This window comes from Blennius ocellaris, assembly GCF_963422515.1.
Source record: "Blennius ocellaris genome assembly, chromosome: 12".
Lineage (NCBI taxonomy): Eukaryota > Metazoa > Chordata > Actinopteri > Blenniiformes > Blenniidae > Blennius > Blennius ocellaris.
Window position 1 is genome coordinate 15298151 of NC_137661.1, and position 19458 is coordinate 15317608.

The window sequence follows — 19458 nt, forward strand, 5'->3', positions numbered from 1 at the left end:
AGTTGTACATCCGCCTCACAATAGAGAGGGGGAGATTGCCTTTCAACTCGGTGCCCAATGCAGAAACTTCCTTCTCCTCTGGTTGAATAAAAGAGTCTGATACAAAAAGCCATGAATGCCGAAACCAAACAAAAGCTCTTTAAAAGACTGTCACCATGCTATCTGATATATCCTGGAACAGCACTGCTTTGAATAAATCTTTTTTTTTCAGTGAAGGAAAGCGAAGGAAATTAAAAGCTGACATTTAAAAAGGCTGCTGCTGGGACTCATGGCCCCTAGGATCAGTAGCTAGGTATCTCACAGCGACACCTCCACCACCCACGCATATTAGCTCACTTTTCCACGGGGCATCTCAGCCTAAGTACAAACAAGTCAAAACTACTTTTGGAAAATGATTGTGTTGCTTTGCTGTTATAATTATATATATATATATTTGAGAGAGCTGGCCAAGTAGCAAGCATGATGCAGTGTGTGTGTGTGTGTGTGTGTGTGTGTGTGTGTGTGTGTGTGTGTGTGTGTGTGTGTGTGTGTGTGTGTGTGTGTGTGTGTGTGTGTGTGTGTGTGTGTGTGTGTGTGTGTGTGTGTGTGTGCGTGTGCCTGTGCCTGTGCCTGTAATGTGTTTAAAGGGTCCCATCTTCTGCTTCTCTGTGTCAGCACCTTGACTTGACATTGGTCATTGGGGACTAAAGTGTCAGCAACAACATCACACTGAGAGTGGAAAAAAAAGAGAGAATGTGGCAAAGTAACAGAGAGCAGGCATAGTAAAAATGTGTGTTGTGTGTCTCGAGGCTACTTGTGTAAGTGACATTACTGACATTTAGTTGTACTCGGTGACATTGTCAGCATGCAACTTTGTGAACCGTCTGTCAAGTTATGTATAGCAGACTCGCTCAAGGTCACGCATGTGGTCCCGAGGGAGTCATACCTGTCCCCGTTTTCCCTGACGTGCAAACACAGGTACACACGTGTCCCACCCTGCACTTACAACTCCGACCTGCGTCCTCTCCCACCAGGGCCGATACTGTCCTTCACTATTCCCCTGTCATACTGATATCCCCACCTATCGCTGCTGTGTAACCTTCCTCACTGTCACCTGCTGGCTTTAAGACAGACCAGCTGCCTTGCTGGGGCAGGTCTTTACTACATTATTACCCAGGAGAACCACCTCAAATCCTAAGTACAGAAAAAAAAAAAAACCAATATATTTAGGTCTTACATCCGAAAAGTTGTGGTAAGAAGTATAAATGATTAAATCCCAAGTCTACAATTTTACATAAAAAAAAAAAAAAAAAAAAAGTTTAGCTTTTACTTAGTTAATAAGCAATTCATCTAAACATGTTAGGACTGGTTTATTAAAACTAGTGGTGGCACAACAAACTGAAGTAAAACTCGGTTTGTTCTAAACTTTTCTAACCAGTATGTAGGTATGGCTAGCTCATGAGGTTAGGTGTCACCAAGGTATTAACTGAGGTGACAGATGCAGAGGATCAGTACCTGTCAGCAACATATCGCTTTTGGATGGCACCTGCCAGGAAACTACATCTGTCATTATTACCGAGTTGTGCTTTTCACATCACTTACGTAGTCTTCAAACAGTCCTGTAAAATAGCTGTGAGCGCAATGGCACCAATAGAATACACAGAAACCATTAATTCTGAATTCTTCACCATAGACTTCTGCAAGGTGGAGGGTTAGGGTTAGGGTTGGTTCATTTTCGAGAGACATGTATGTAAACCGGCTCTTTGACTTGTTTTTACATTTAATTATTTTTGAAGAAGCCAGTCTGGGGTCACTAATTTCAGGCAGGAAGTAATGAGTGGTCGTGGGCTTTGACAGTGAGGTCACTATTTTGACTTTTGATTCACTCTGTTTGTGTGCGCATGCATGTGCGTGTGTGTGTCCATGAGTGCATGTGTGTTTTGTATTGAGCTCCTGGCGGTGCCAGGTAACCCACAGTATCATGGGGAGCTGGCTCGTTCAGTCAACTGATCAAAGACTACAAGAGAGGAACAGGCAGAGCCGCCGCGATCTATCAGTATGTCTGTCGCTGATGGCTGTGGACAGGCCTCCCAGATTGTCCACCCTTCTATTTAGGTGTAAAATTAAGTCAAATTGACTCTGTGAACTGCCGTTTGTTGATGATTACAGGAAAATCACACCTGAGATACCTCCGAGTGAATTAATTTACACCAGTGGACAATAATCATGCTTAGTTTTGGGAAATGAGTTGGTCAAACACATAGACAAGTCAAGTTTAAGTACATCCAATCTCCGTCAGTTCTCAGTTCTAATTTAGAATCAGAGACGAAGCTGTGGATAGAGGCACATCGAGTATTGTCACTGAAAAAGTCTCTCTGCTCCTTTGGATCTTTGGGTGTTTGCGTGCCGGGGCCCCTCATGCTCGGGGTGGCGTCAGTCTGCAGGATCCCTTTACACCTGGACCAGAGCCCAGGACTCTTTGGTAATCCCACCTGCATTGGTGAAACACCATTCCGGCTCTTGACAAGGTACTCGGAAGTGTGGAATCCCTCCAGGACGTGCTGGTCATAGTTCAGAAACACTGGTTAATTGCTTTTGTCATCTTGGTTTGGATCTTGGACTCCGCTGGTCTTGCAGTAGACTTAAGGTGCTCTGGCTTTCATTTCCAATGTAGAACGATCAAAACCATAGACTCCTGCCAAAGATTCAGAGAAGGGGTTTTCAAAATCTTAAGGGGACTTGATATGAGCACATATGCATTGCAGTCTGCACATTGTGTACAGTGCAATCTTACCTATTTACATGTTTATCTACTTTGATATGTAAGCAAACACCAACCGAGTGTTTAAGATAGATCCTAAGTCAGTTTAAACTCTGATCACAATAGTTGTGTCAATGCAATGCAGAAGTTATTTGAGTTATAATTCTAATAGTGTGTAATTTGCGATATTATTGAGCTTAATTCACTTAGTAACAGCTTTTACAATCTGGACATGTAATCATGTCCTTCCAAAGCCATCATCACCCGAAAGGACAGAGTGCTAATGCTGTCTGTGGAGGTCTACACATTTAGAATGCTTTCTTTAATTATTTATCCGGACTTCTTCCAGGAAGCAACGCTATCTGGCCACACACCGGATCGATGGGGATCAAAAGACAGTGCTTGGTCCTAAATGGAATCCTCTCTTGAAGTGGCTCCAGTGAGGCTATTTTAATGCCAACTCTTGAGACTGAATGATTGGCACATCTGTTGAAAGACGAACAATGGGTTCGGGGCTAAAAAAAAAAGGCTATCTTTGTCACCTAAAAACCTTTTCGATTTGATATTTTTGTTCTCCTAACCTTGATCTACAATTGACACTTTCATGAGACACCTTCATGTCCCTGTGATGTCTATAATGTGATTAAAGATTATTCTTTTTTAGCCTATGCAAGGTCGTATCTCTTGAGTTATTGGTTTTGATCAACTACTTATCAAATCTTACTTAGCATTTTCACAAATGCGTCTTTCATTCAGAGGATTTTGAGTTGGGCAAGTCGTAGTAGTAGTAGTGTGTGTGTGTGTGTGTGTGTGTGTGTGTGTGTGTGTGTGTGTGTGTGTGTGTGTGTGTGTGTGTGTGTGTGTGTGTGTGTGTGTGTGTGTGTGTGTGTGTGTGTGTGTGTGTACACCACACAGACACCTGTTCCAATGTGCCGTTCATCAGTGATGGTGACGATGCAAGGTTTTGACACTCTCCGTCGACATGACAGCTCAGACAGCATGGATGTTAATCTCTTCTAACTGCTCCCAGCCTAATTAAATCTGCCAGGGTTACACACACACACACACACACACACACACACACACACACACACACACACACACACACACACACACACAGGCTTCTAAATTGGTCCGAGCTGTACGTACATTTTAACGATCTGGAGCTATGGGGGCTGAAGGCAGTTTGATTGACTTTAACACATTGAGTTCTTGTGTGTTTCTTGTAAATACACAGTGCTGTGGCAGCATTCTCTTTAATATGCTGCATGTCTGTGCACACCTGTAACTACAGCAGCCACATTTTCGATCTGGGCCTTGTGCGCTTTTCATGGTTGCATGTGATTTTATTGATCACAATAATTTGCTGCCGCTTAATGGATCTTTGGAAATTATGTGCATTATTTTCTGGGTGATTAAGTCTTTTAAACATTCCTTGATTTTCATTTTATCAACCACAAAAATAAATGCAGATCTAACTATTTTGACAACTGTATAGGTGTGACCAGTACATTTGTTTGAGATCATACTGCAGCTGTTTCCATTTACAGGTTTGACTTGGTTTGACAAATTTTACATCAAATTCCCTACAAGGCACAAACCTCAGTGAAATATGGGTGCAATGGGATTTGAACTCCATCCTTCTTGTAAAAAAAAGCTTACTGCTGTAAACTGTAGACCACTAGTGACCCATGACCAAGACATGCTTTATGATGTTTAAATTCCATGAATCTCTGGTCCAGGTTCAGTACACACTGCTGTAATCACCGGTATAACTGCTGACTTGACAGTTGGAGAGCCTACGCTCATTGAAGCCTCCCAGAGGAGAGAGAGAGACAGACGAATATTGTTGTAAGGGACTGTTCATGGATCAAAGTTGAAGCGCAGAACGGTAGCTCAACGGACAAGGTGTGGCGCCACCATGAGAACAAGTGAGGTTCGAGCCAGAGCATGAAAAGCCAGCTCACAGACGTGTCATTCCCTGTGCCATGCCGTGGTTTTTTTCTATCACTTCCTGCTTTTGGTTACTGATAAGCAACACGGTGATGGTGATTTCTATTTCCAGAAGGACTTCACACCTGCCCACTGTGGCGACAGTCCTCGTAACCATGGCATTCGAAATCCAGACCTTGATTGGATAATCAACTCATCTGGATTTATGACTTTAAACCCATAGGGAATCTCATCAGGGGTCGTTCAAGTGACAACTAAGAAACGTTGACAGTGTGATATAGCTTAGATATATGAATGTTTCAGAAGCAAGCTAAATTTAGGACTCAACCACTGCATTACTTTTGAGTTCTTTGAGAATCAGCAGCATTTGTCAGTTTTAGAGACGCATATGTGACATTTGCGAAAAGAAAACAAAAAAGAAAATTTCATGCAGAAGCAAATGGCAAAATGACCCTTATCTTTTCAATATGCTTAAAATTCCCCAGTACCACAATGAAGTTGGATTTGTTTTTTTGCAATAGATTGTACACAATGAAGAAAAGGCTCGGTCAGTAGAACAAGTCGTCTCTCGATCAGAAGAATTCAGATTCGATTCTCGATCTGTCCACATGTCGGAGTGTCCTTGAGCAAGACACTGTACCCCAAACAGCGAACAATGGATGGACTAAGCGCCTTGCATGGCAGTAAGCTGTTTCTATCGGTGTATGAATGTGTCTGCGAATGGGTGAACGTGATTTAACAATGTAAAGTGCTTTGAGGACTGCTCAAACAATGGAAAAGTGATATATAAGTTAAATCTATTCAATGTTTTTGAACTGTGAGAGCGCAATGGAGCACCAAAAATAAAATGAGACACATAAGGAGAACAGGAAAACTCCACCTAGAACGGTCAGGCTTGGACTCAAACCGATGACCTCCTTGGTTTAAGTGCCAACTACCACAGGTGACTGTGTTATCCGGAAAGTAATTATTCACTTGTCAGTCACCCACTGCTTCCAGTGCTGTTGGAGCTTATCTTTCAGATGGAATTTTAGTTGACCGCATGACGTGAATCTATTAGGCTTCAGTGTCATCAGGAGAGATGAGATGCCTGTTTGTCATGTGTCTCCCTGCCTACATACCAGTCCACCTGCTTTTGTCCTCTACATGTGTCCAAACAACAACGGAGGAACTCAGTCGGTTTGCCATTCCTTTCTCCCACCTTCCCCTATCTCTGTTGTGCAATTATCTTCCTGTCTTTTTTGCCTCTGTGTGTTCCCGCGTCTCTGACTCGCTAGGTTGCCTTTTTCTGCGCTTGATTGTCTCCAACCCTTGTTTTGCGTATCACTGTGTCTGCGATTCAGTCTTCTATTTCTACCCTGTGCCCATGTCTCTGTCATCTGTCCAGTCTTAGCTCCCTCTGAGTTAAACACGCCGAACAAATAGATTACAAACAGTGGGTAGAGTGAATCTAAGGAGGAAGACAATCTGAATTTGTTGTGGATAAAGAATGAGGAAAGAGGCTGTGCAGTCAAAGAAAGCCAGTGGAGTCAGAGTAAGGCTGTATTTGCCTGAGGGGAAAAGGCTGAAAAGTAGCTCTCGCAACAGATGTGCAGGGCAGTAAAGTGTAATTGAAATGCCAGCAGCAATGGTCTTATCTCCCTGCTACAGGAGCCTGCTGCCAGTCTCGACATCAGTTAGATGTCATTTTACCTAAGTCTGAATCAGCCTGCCACAATCCGCAAACCCCTTCCCTCTGATGCTCGGCAGGAGAAAGAGGGGAAACGACTGAGGGGCGGAGGGAGGGGGAGAAAGAAAAGGAGGAAGAGTAGGGTGGGGAGTCTGTAATAGGATTTCAGCAGCACCCAGTTAACTTCCACCACCTGGACTTAGTTGGTAATTTGATATGCCCTATCAATGGGATTCATTTACCTCGGCGCAGGATTGCAGTGTTACTATTGCCATTCGTTTGACTTAAGGGGGGGGTATATATATATATTTTTCTTTCTTTTTTCTCATTTCCCACATTTTTCTCTCTCATCCTGATCCTAATCATACTGGTTGAAGGAGGGAGGGAGGATGGAAGAGCTGTTCTAATACTCTTTATTTTGTCCTGTATAATATTTTAGCTATAGACAGTCCTTCTGCCAGAGGAGGTAGAAAGCCAGAATCCCAGGCTGTCCTCTGCACTCCAGGCAAAGCTTAATGTCTTGGGCCAAACAGCATCCCTGTGGGGGGAAACCATAATGTCCTGCCAGATTAGAGGCTCACACTCCTGGGAGCTGCTGCTTTTTTTTTTTTATTATCAGGAACTCTGTTACCACAACATGAGTTCATGTGCGAGGCATTAAAGCTGCCTTACCTTCTACAATGTTAATGTGTCATGATATTGTGTGTGTTGGTCATAAGGGTAGAAACACCCCCCACCCCCCCCCCCCCCCCCCCCCCCCATGTTCCATAACAAATTTTACTTTTTGTATCGAATCACTTATGGCTTCCATTATGTACTGAATTGTAATCACCACATCCACTCCAAGGTAATCAAAAGCATCATTGCTTCAATGTCAACAAAGTACTTTATTATAAAACAAACCAATATCTAAAAGCCACCACAATTAACAAAACTTTTGGTGATACAGACATTTCTTTTATACTGGTCACCTTTTGACCTTTTTGATACTTTGCACTATTGTATCGAAACAAAAATGGTGCATCGTTGTGTTATTAGCATTCATAGTTCACATTGAATTATTCAATGGTTTTAATTTTTGTTTTTCAGAGGGTCATTTTCAACATAGTCAACTTTTCCAAGACCAAGAGCCTGTACAGAGATGGCATGTCACCCGTGGTTAAGTCGACCAGCAGGCCAAAATGGTAAGTGTGAAACAATTCTTATCTCTACAAACTTTAGCCACTAAACCCCTTATGTATTTAAATGCTTTTTGTAACTTTGAAAATCTTTACTTCACTGCTCAGCAGTAGACACGGAGATGTTGTAAAGTGCATGCATGACTGCACACACGCACGCACACACACGCACGCGCACACACACACGCGCACACACACACGCGCACACAGACACACACACACACACACACACACACACACACACACACACACACACACACACACACACACACACACACACACACACACACACACACACACACACACACACACTGCACCATCCCCATTTCATCCTGCTACACCTACTTATACACACACACACACACACACACACACACACACACACACACACACACACACACACACACACACACACACACACACACACACACACACACACACACACACACACACACACACACACACACACACACACAACTCTGCCTCCTTAGATTTTCAGACTGGATGCATTTGGGTGCATTAGCATGTGATCCATTGGTTGCCATTTTGATGAGTGATGTAATAATGCTTGACTGATGGTGTGTGTGTGTGAGTGTGTGTGTGTGTGTGTGTATAAGTAGGTGTAGCAGGATGAAATGGGGATGGTGCAGTGGGGTTGGGCACGGCGTCTGCCAAACAGGCTGGTGTATCCAGCGGGGCGAAGAACAGGGAAGTGTGATGAAGTGTTGCCATCCGAGAGCAGCTCTGACATCTGTCATCAGTTGATGGAGGGCATCCGTAGAAACGCCAGGCATCTGCCACCGTGAGCCGTGTGCGTCTGTTAGCCTACCACCTGCACCGACCATACCGTCACATGCTGGTCGCAGGCTAATGGGAAGAGACAATGGGCACGACACCGTAGACAGACAAGATGAACTGCCGTCTACGATACAGCGGAGTGCAACACGATGCGGCCGCCTTGCTATCTCATTTGATTCCACGTGATCCCCTTTAAACTTCCTGTGCTGTTCCTATTTTCCATAGAACCACACCTTCTACCGTTCTCTTATGCCGCCAACCATTTATCAACAGTGGAGCCAGCGTTTGTTCTAGAATGTATATTATGTTTGGGTTGAGTGTAGTTATGCTGTCAGATAAGAAAGTGTTAGACAGTGCAACAGATTAAAAACAAACAAACAGATACAAACAATTTTGTTGAAGTTTGGTGGATAGGGAGACATTTAGGAAAGTTAATAAATGTTTTAAGTATAAAAAAAAAAATTATAATAATAATTCTCATTTTAAAAGCTTGAAGCTTCCCAGGTGTTCCTTACCCAGGAGGTATGGGGACATTGTCGGGTCGGTGAGTTCCCAAAGCTTTTCAATATACACTAATCATCCTACCCTGGCCATGGTTATGTTTCACGGAGCTCTCATAACTAGGTATTTAAGTGACAGAAACAGCAGGAGGCAATGTTGCTGAGGCTTGACACCATTTACCTCCTCAGGCTAATACTGCTTTAACCGCTACTCTCAGCACAGTGCCATCTAAGTGGCATCATGCCTCATGCACTTGTAGAACCATTTTCAACTGTCTCGAGCTTCCAAGGCTCGAGCTGACATTGTCCGTGTCCCCATAAAGTGGTCAAGATGCTTTTAACACAACCTCCTCTATTTGACTTTCCACGAGCACAACAAAGCACAGACAGCTCCTAAAGTAGCAATCTTCTTTTTGACAGTTACAGATATGGAATAAATAAAAAGGCAGAGCGTGGAGAGCGCCGCCTGTCTGATCCAAACTCACACAGGACAGAATGAAGAAGGTACTAAGAGAGAAAGAAACAGATAGAAAAAGAGAGAGGGGGGGAGTGAGAGAGAGATGTAGAAAAAGACGGAGTGGATGGAGGAAGAAAAACACAAAGTACAAGAAAGAGATTACTGAGACAGGCAGACATGGAGGAGAAAATGAAGAAGAGTGAGCAAGAGAAGATCTCCCCACCCCCAAACTCCCCGGCGCCCTCCACCCCATGGCTGCATTTATCAAAAGAATCGTCAGTATTAGCTCACGAGCCGAAGCCTTTATCTTCCTGTGCAGGTGCCTCATGTCCTGGGGCCCCAGCCTTGCTTGGTGCTGGAGGCCGCGGGGCTCCACTGGCCCTGGCTAAGCCGCTTGTCTCAGAGAGCGACAACTGGCAGATTACAGTCCAGCAGGACGTTCCCTGCCACAGGTGGAAGGATCTATCCTCGATCCCCTTTTTTCCTTTTATCCCTCATTCCATGACTCCTCCAGCCAAGCGACATGAGAGAGCCAACGGAGGCCTGGATAATGTTGTGTTATATGACTTTTAAACACAACTACAAGTCGCATGTTGAGTAAAATGTCTATTACTTTGTCATTTTGAAGGAAAAAAAAAAAAAAAACCCAACAAAACATATAGGGCGATGGTAGTTTAAGAAAGAGAAGCTGACTATTAATTGCATTATGTGGCATGCGATTAATTTGTAATGCTGTTGAATAGATAATTAATATTTCAGTGTGACCAAATAGGTATTATAGAAAAAAAAGGCCATCATTTTCATGATTCACTGCCACTTTTCAAAAATATAAATGGACTCCTGAAACTGACACTTCGTCTTAAAGTTCCAATAAAAAAAAAAAACACACAAAAAAAGATAGAAAGAAAAAAGTGTGAGCATTTATTAGTCAGAAACCTTCTATGCTTGCGCTCGTCTGTCGAACACAACCGTCCCGTCGGTGACACCCGGTGCCAACAACGCTCCCTGCGGTCGGCTAGTTGTTGAGACTGCTAGAGCAAAGAATTGCTCAGCATCCTTATTTTCTAAGATAAGCTAATTAGAAAGTCAGAGAGCGTGGTGTAATGCAGCTGTTGGAGGCCTGAATGCCGTGGGGTGAGGTAATAGCCAGCAAGGTTGCATGAGATTGACTGCATCAACCAACAGATGCCTGGCGTTGAGTCCCCGCTGGAGTCGACTGAGCAGAGAAAACACCACGAGATAGTGGACGACACTTTTCCAACACGACAGATTTAGGTGGCAACTGATAGAGATTTATTTTTCTGCTCGTCGATTGTACGCACGTGTACATGTTTCACTTTTAACCTGTTTGACGATAATGGGGGAAAATGTTCCCAAAATGTCCCTCGGGACACTCGTACAGTTTGTCCAAAACAGCTGTGCAGCCTGCAGGGTGCCGGCTTCTAATGAAAGTATTCATACCAATACAGTCAGGAAAGTTTGGGCATTTTTCATTTGAGCAGCAGTATACTTACGGCGATAAATGAAAGTGGAGAGGCTGATTTAATCTCATGCACAAGTAGGAGAAAAAAAATTAAACGCAATACAAAAAAGATGACTAACTATGAGCTATTTCTCTTGAACGAGCCAATGATGTGTGTTTGTGTGAAACTACTCTGTTATCAATGTTATCTGTCTCACTGTCAGTCTTGTGATGTTTAGATTTGTACTTATGGACATCACATTGTCTGCAACATATATTACGTCTTTGCGACATCATATGTTACATTTTGTGTCTGATAAAGTTGAGGTGTCCAGTTGCTGAAGTTTGGGACAAAACATATAGCCCTAGTCTCATTTGATGTTGGATCATATGTCCTGGGTTATCTTTCATGAAATAGTTTTATGATGCTGCAAGTAGTTTCTCTCTGTGAAAGATCTGGACTCCCGGCAGGCCAGTTCTCTCTTCTAATATGAAGCCATGTGCTGTTTTTGTAGCTGTCATATCTGAATATTTACATTATACAACACTATGATACATTTCGGAAATGTATATGTGCTGTGAATTTAAAATAAGTAAGATTCAAAATTAATATCTAGATATATGTGTTGGTTTTATATATCGGCGACATCATCACAGAATGATATGTTTCATGTATGAAATGTTATGGTTCAACAAAAAAGAAAGGAAATTCAGAAATCATTTTTGATATTATAGTTAATTTGACATCACAGTCTGAAGTAGGCACCTTCTCTTCACACAATTTAAATTTCATTAGATCTCTGATGTGTAGTATATTGAAAATGTTATGATGTGTGATACCTCTTTTAATTAACTTTCCACTTCTCCTTTAGTCAGTAGGTGTGTGGGTGAAAATAGCTGCACCTCCAACTGAGCTAACAGATGAACAGTCAGAGTTGGAGGAAATGGGTTGCCAAACATTGCTTCTAAAGTTAGAACCAGCCAACCTTGATCAAGGGTAAATGCTTCTCCTCTTCTTTTATGACAACAAATAAATGGAATACTGTTCAAGTAGTTGTTCTAAACTTCTAGAAAGACAGACAGATATACAATAAGACTCTGTCAGTCAGTCAGTCAGTCAGTCAGTCAGTCAGTCAGTCAGTCAGTCAGTCAGTCAGTCAGTCACAAAAAAGACATGGAGTTGGTAATAAAAACACATTCAGTCAGTGAAATACACTGTCAGAAAGAAAGACACAAAATCATTCATCATTCAGTCTTCTATCCATCCATCCATCCATCCATCCATCCATCCATCCATCCATCCCTCAGTCAGTCTCTGACACACACACACACACACACACACACACACACACACACACACACACACACACACACACACACACACACACACACACACACACACACACACACACACACACACACACACACACACACACACACACACACACACACACAGGTTGCAATTTTGCTTTCCCACCAAAATCCTCTAAGTGTGTGATGCAACAGCAAAGTGAAATTCTATTTGTAGGTGTCTGCCTCTCCATCAGGATGCATGTTAGCTGTAATTGTTCCGTCAATCAACAATGCTCAATCCTGTTCGCTTCCCTTGCCACCTGTTAAGACCTGGCAAAGGGTGAGGACAGGTGAGGCAGGGTGAGGAAGCAAAAAACAAAACAAAAGAAAAAGGATGCCTTCACTTCTCTGTGTGTCCTGTTCGGCTGCCATTACAACATGGTTCTCAGAACTCCTACACCCTGCCTCTTGTCTCGGTTCTCTTGTGTTTCCTTGTCTATATTTGAACTGCTTTCTACATCTTTTTAACGGGAGGTATTTTAGTTCTGCTTTCTTCACTGACTTTCTTCTCTGAATCCATCACTGGCTTTTTTTCCCCCTCTCTTTTTGCAAAATGAAACGGCCTCTAAAAGAGCATTTCAGGTTGGTAATAATAAGAGTATTGTACAAGATTTAAGTCAGACTCTGAACCATTGTAAACTGAATTCAGTTCACATTCAACTTATGAAACCTTGTTCGACTACTGCTGCTGTCAGTGTTCCAATTGCGACAGTTTCTCTCACACCCGTAACGACGTTAAACCATTCAAAATTGAGTTTTCTGACACAATTTATATTTCAGCACATACTTCTCATGTCTCTTTAATCTTCTGTGATTTATTGTAAACCATGTGGGTTGTATACTGTACCGCTGACTTCCGTTTTGTCTCTGGCTACTAAGTCGGCAACTTATTGAGTCTCCTCCAGCTTGAAAATGATGGCGAGAAAGTGGACCAAATTCTAGCACTGCAAACTGGAAGTGATTAAAAATATGAGTTTTGGAGAAGTGCAGAGTAATAAACAGCCATTCTTAATATCTTAAAGCTGATTACCGCCACAGCAAAAAGGACTGCTACGTTTTCAGTTTTGTTAAGTTATGAAGAGACTGAAACAATAATAGTCCCGGGCTCACATTGCACTCACGGTAACCCTTGTCTATTTATTGCATTGTATTGTGACTATTATTCTGATTAAATGTGTTGAAAAGATAAGAATGAAATAATAAGAAAGAAAAAAAAAACACTACATAGCATAGGCTATACCAGGCCTGTGTATGTGTTGTCATAGAAGATGCAGTATGAAGGAAATTGCACTTGCCAGCCTCATAAAAAAAAAAAAAAACCTCATTCTGCACTGCACACACCTCCCATCCTCTAACTGCCGCAGTGCTGAGCTGGACCATTTGGGTCTAAACACAGGGGCTGTGCAATAGCATGTGGGAGATGGTCTGTCTCTGGAGGACGGAGTGTCAGGCAACAAATTGAAGACGGACAGACTGTAAAGGTTGTGTCACAACTACGGCAGACTGTGTGGACTCCCCGCCTCACGCTCTGCAAGTCCGCACCCCCCCCCCCTTCCTCTCTTTCCCCTACCGCTGAGCCACTTGCACAATTAACCATGTGGCATGCCTTTTAATAATAGACCTTTTAATTGTCGACAAATGAAGAGTGATGTAAAATAGCTATTAGCGTGTGCTAATTAATAGGGGAATTGAACATTTGTTAATTAAGGGCAAACAGGACAAGGACTGGCTCTGGTAATTTGAGCAATAAAAACTGAGACTTGCGATTGATTTCCAAACAGATTTGATTCCTTAAAAAAATAAAAAAATAAAAAAATAAACAAGTGACCCCAGTTTACTGTATGAAAACAATCGTGGCCCCCTTTTTGGCCTTGACCATCACATCGTCTGAACAGAGTCGCTGTCACACACATGCGTAAAGTAAGCGCGCACAGAGGACATATAAACAGGAATGGCCTGGCTCCCTGCTTACGACTCCCTGTAGATACTGTGCAGCAAGCCAAGTCCCAGCCCTATAAGTGTCTTCAGGATGTAATAACGCAGGTTATAAGTGTCTCAGTGGTGTGATACAGTGGCTGATTTGCTCACTGAAAAACAGTGTATTAAAATAGACGAATTCCCTATCGAGTTGATAACTTGTACAGGCCCCATTTGTGTCGATTCTTCGCACGAGTGTTCAGCTTCACCTATTCTGATCGTCGTTCATCTCCCTGTGGTTGTACTTAGAGAAGAGCCACAGCTCGACACATCTACTGCCTGTTATCAGGATAGCAGTGTGGCTTTTACTGTTTTTTTTTTTTTTTTTTTTTTTCACGTCCATGTTATTTTGTCAAGTCACAAAGCTTTACTGCAATCTTCTATCCTGAAACATCATTTTTATTACATCTATATCGTGCCTGTGGCCTCCAGCTCGGCGCGGCTCTCCGTGTGTTTAAAACACAGACACTATATGTGCCGTTTCCATTCTCTCATATTATTGCGTGAGAACTGCAGCAATCATGGGTTTTCATATAAGATTCTTAGATTTAAAAAAAAAAAAAAAAATTATATATGATGTTCTCTCTCGGTCAACACTGCTAGTGATAAGGGAGCTGGACAAGATCTTTAATAAAGAACTGAGTACAGAGGGCGCGCACACACACACACACACACACACACACACACACACACACACACACACACACACACACACACACACACACACACACACACACACACACACACACACACACACACACACACACACACACACACACACACACACACACACACACACAATTATCTGTCACCAACTCTTCTACTAGGAGGAAATGAACTGATGTACATACACCACATATTTAAAAGCAGAGAATCCATAGTAAGGCAAATAGAAACCTCAAAACATATGTTGCTACAATTCCTACCCTTTCCACCTCCATTTAATTTTGAAGAGCTGAAGAAGGAAAGTGATCACTAGCCATGTTTGATTTGATGAAAAAGAAAAAAAAAGAAAATGAAAAACCCAGTGAGCTCAATTTCCACTTTTCTCTGCCATGCAGGAGTCTTTATTCTTCCGGGGTGGACAAACCAGAAAAAGCAGAGAGAGACTGAGAGCAGCTGAAGCCCCATTCTGAACAAGCAACGGCACGTGCAGCTTCCTTGTTCACAGAAACTCATTAGTATGCTGCCAGAGGTAGTGATAGAGGATTATGTTGGAGAAATAATGGGACAAAATGTAGCAAATAGATTAATAATCTTTTGGACGAGCATAAGGACGTGACAGTTTGTGTTTCCCGGGGAGTGTACATATGTACAATTCCACCGAACAGTGCAAGGATATTGGGTCGGAGAGGCAACTTGCTTTTGACTCTATTCAACCCACAAAATGACTTACCTGGACAGTTTTATGTTTGCCTGGAGGAGAATTAAAAAGCCACTTCATTTCTCCTTTTACAGGCTGGGTACGCATGTCAGCGCAGCCCTCCTGGAAAGCGCTCTAATCTAAATGCTTTTGTCAGGGGAGATTTGGTAGATTGCAGTAGGCAGAGGTACAAATTGGTTGTGTCATCTTATAATGAACAAGGTGAGGCGTTGCAGTTTTTCTGCAGCCAACAGTCCCCTGATTACTGTACTGTAAGTCACTGCCGCTTTTAGTATTGGAGTCACAAGGCCTCACCTTCACCTCGCTTTTGTTCAGGAAGCCTCATCGAGTGAACGCTGCAAAATGTTTTGTTGTAGTAAGCCCGCTGTGACACAAGGCAAATTCTGTGACAGCTTGTCCCGGAGTAATTTTATACGCATACGGGAGGCTCCTTAGATCCGAGCTGGATTTACATTGCGTATATAGCAGCCAGGTCTGCATGCTGTGCAGTATGCAGTTGAGATGATTTGGATGTTGATGCTTGGCTATGGGCTGTTTGACGCTTATTGAGTGTGCTCAGCACGATGGAGCACTGACCCCCTGACTCCATCGAAAGTATTATAGATATCTCAGCAATTCCACAAAGCCATGTTGTCAGGTGTTTACGGGACATATTAGGACACTCTCTGGGACTGGTTGGTATCTACACTCTGCCTGGGATAGGACTCACTATCGAAGTGTGTTTGTGTGTTGCGGGGGTTGCAATGGATCAGCAAAGTCAAAATTCAATCCAGAGCAGGTTAGTTTTACAAAAGCAACACAAAAAAAATGTTTTTGCTGAACACATCATCCCCCCCCCCCCCCCCCGATCCCCTAAAATTGTGTTTTCATCTCCTCAAAGCTGTACTCTTTCTGCACTTTTTGATACTGCTGATGTATACTTTCCTCACATTTTAATTTGTTGATTTTATTCAATCCCAAGTAAAACTGAAAACGGAGACGGGAGCTTAAAAGCAGATTATGTCAGATTACATTTATGAAATTACACTTAGACACATTCTTCTTCCATAGCTCTGTTCCTGTTTTCAAGTGCTGACATGACTGGTTTTTGTATTTTGACTGGCTTTCATGGAAAATTGGTAGAGGGTCTCGGATGCTGTTGTTTGTGTTAAACTGATGCCAACAAGCAAAGAATACATTAAAAAACTAATGTTTTAAGTTTATTTTACTATGAACAATAAATAGATTTGCATAATATTGTGTGGGTTCTACATTTAACGATAGACTTGTCCTGGCACATCAAGACTCACACTCCATTTGACCTCTGAAAGTGCAGTGTGATAACCTGGTATCAAGATCTGAACAGCAGATCCTTTAAGAATTGGATTTTTTTTTTTTTTTTTTTTAAAGGTGAAGTGGCCTCCATGGGACCATGGGCATCATTGAGCCTCGGCCAACCATGACCTTCTCCAGTTCGCCACTTTTCCTTTAAGGGACCACTTTTGATTGACCATCGCAGACTGTACAGCCTAAAAGGATGGCAGTTTTTAAGAAGCTCTAACCCAGTCATCCATCACAACCTGCTCAAATCCTTCCACTGATCCATTTATCAACAGTCACTAAAGAGAAAAAAAAAAGTAGTCTGGAAACACCAGCCCCGCTTCATCTTCGCCATGTTTCCTCGATGCTTACATGTGACGTCACAATCATTGCGAGACACAATAAATCGATTAATAAATTCGTCACCAACAGTTTTAATGATATTGGTTGCGACCTGTGTTTGAGAAGGAGAGTTCTGCAACCAATCAACTTTGTATGTCAGTCACTAAACCCGTTTTTTTTTTTTTTTTTAAAGCATGCAATTTATTCATGCCACTTTTGCGTTCGATTGATCAGCAGTTCTGGTGCAAAGACACGTCGGTACCAGAAGCAACACAGCTGCATAACCTCTATTAATTCTCACTTTACTTTTTTCTTTGCTCACTGTTATCCGAACATCTTCCGCCATTACTTTTCCTACATATTTAAATCTGTGTCTTGTGTGTGTGTGTGTGTGTTTTACACTTTCCCAGTGACGTGTTGCTCGTATGATTTTATTGAAATGGGTCTCCTCTCCGTACTGCTCCGGCGTGTCAAAGGAGTGAGCGGTGAAATGGAGTGTGAAGTTCAGGGTATTGGACTGTCTCAGAGCGCCTGGCTGTGATTTAATTACTGCAACAGAGGTAAAGTTACAAGAGGAAACCATATACGGGGAAAAAAAAAAAGAAAAAAGAAAGGGTTAGAAAGGTACAAAGATGACAAGTTGATAGAATAATGATTTATTTACCCTGTCTCTCTTAACACGTCAGCCTACGGTACTCAATTGTCCATGTAATATCCTATAGAACACCGGGGACCAACAGTTATGCATTGGTACTTTTTACACTCGCATTATTGCAACTTGTACTTATAATGCAAGTTGAATTGTTTGAGGCGTACATTTGTGATATAATAACTCATGTGTTGTGTTCGCAATTACTTATTAGTAAAATAGTTACTGTAATTCCACTACATTTGGCAGAAATGAGCAGGGTAATAAATTGCTTTTCGAAAAACATACTGTCACTCGACTTCAGGTTTGGTTTGCTACATTTACTTTACGTGAAAACACTATCTCGCAGTCTCGCCATCTCTGTCTATGTCTCTCTTTCTCTCTGTGCGTGTGTCTTGTCGGTTTTCTACAATTACCAGATGTTTTTCTGTCCACTGAGCTGCACTGATAATGCTCACTAAAATCCTATTTGCTTGACATTAATCCATGAATTTGACTCATTCCTCGTGACAGCAATCTGAAAAATATGTCTGTAACTACTGTGAACATTACACCCACAGTCCCGCTGTTGAGTTAACTCCCCTTTTTAACATGTTACCCACTACCTACACGTTTGTAGTCTCTCTCAACTTTTTTATTATTGTTCCTTTATTTGTAATAATGATGACAGTACATTTTATTTATTACGCACTTTATAGTTAAACCACGAAATAAAAATGTTGGGGTTATTGGATTCAAAAGGAAGACCATAAAAGACAAATAAGAAAATTATTATTATTTTTTTTTTTTAAAGGTAGTTTTTGTAGTTTTTGTTTGTATGTAATTTGGGGATGAGTGTGGTTTTTAAGACCCCCAGAGACAACTCTTCTATCCATCATGCAGTTCTAACATCAGTGGCCCTATTAAGGCGTTAGTTCGCATTTACTGGCCCTCATAGCGGTTGAAAACTTAGAAAAGCAGCCATCCATCGACTCGTCATCATGTGTTACTTATTATTGCATCAAAGTAGCCGCAGTCTTTGTCTTGTCAGAGCCGTTTTTTGTAGTGATGTTTCAAATTGTCTTTTTTTTTTCTATCCATTTGTGATATGGCCATTAAAAAAAAAATAAAAAATGAAAAAGTCCCTCTGCAGTGCTGTCCACTTCACAAAGTGGGATAAAAGCTTCAGCTGACAGCACAAACTCCAGTTTACCAGCGAATCTATTGTTTGCCTATAGAGAGAGCAGTGCCACCCAGCCAAGCGCCGTCTCCGGGCACATGGGTCTTTGTGGCTCGCTATTACTTGTGTGTGTACTAAAACTTGCTTACAAACACTCACATCTCACTGACTGGACAAAAATCAAGTTACCAAGATTTGGTTAATATACATTTGTGAGTACATTTGTATGGATAGACGGCCCTTTTTTCTCTCTCTCTCTCTCTCTCTCTCTCTGGCTATCGGAGTACACACAACACGCGCACACGTTGCTTCCTCTGTGAATTTGTGCATCTGTTTGTAGTTGCTTGTGTTTGTGTTTGGTGGTAAGTTTGTTGACATCACTGTCGGACATCGGCGTGGGATTGCTCTGAATGTGAGGAAACAGCTCATCTGAATATAGATGGGTCCCATCTGGAGGCGGTTGGCTTTGGCCCTTCATAATTTTGTAAGCAGCTCAGCATCTGGGGCCCGCTAATGAAAGTAAAGGCACAGGAAAAAG

The 19458-nt window shown here is 42.2% G+C and overlaps 1 protein-coding gene across 1 annotated transcript in view; it reads left to right on the plus strand.

Annotated features, from left to right (window-relative positions):
• agbl4 (AGBL carboxypeptidase 4) overlaps positions 1–19458 on the plus strand; it is a gene marked incomplete at both ends in the record, with an annotated part of 281697 nt that overhangs the window by 93445 nt on the left and 168794 nt on the right. The window contains one exon of the mRNA XM_080505732.1: positions 7452–7546. Coding sequence (XP_080361858.1) covers positions 7452–7546 — 95 coding nt within the window. The remainder of the gene's footprint in view (positions 1–7451; positions 7547–19458) is intronic.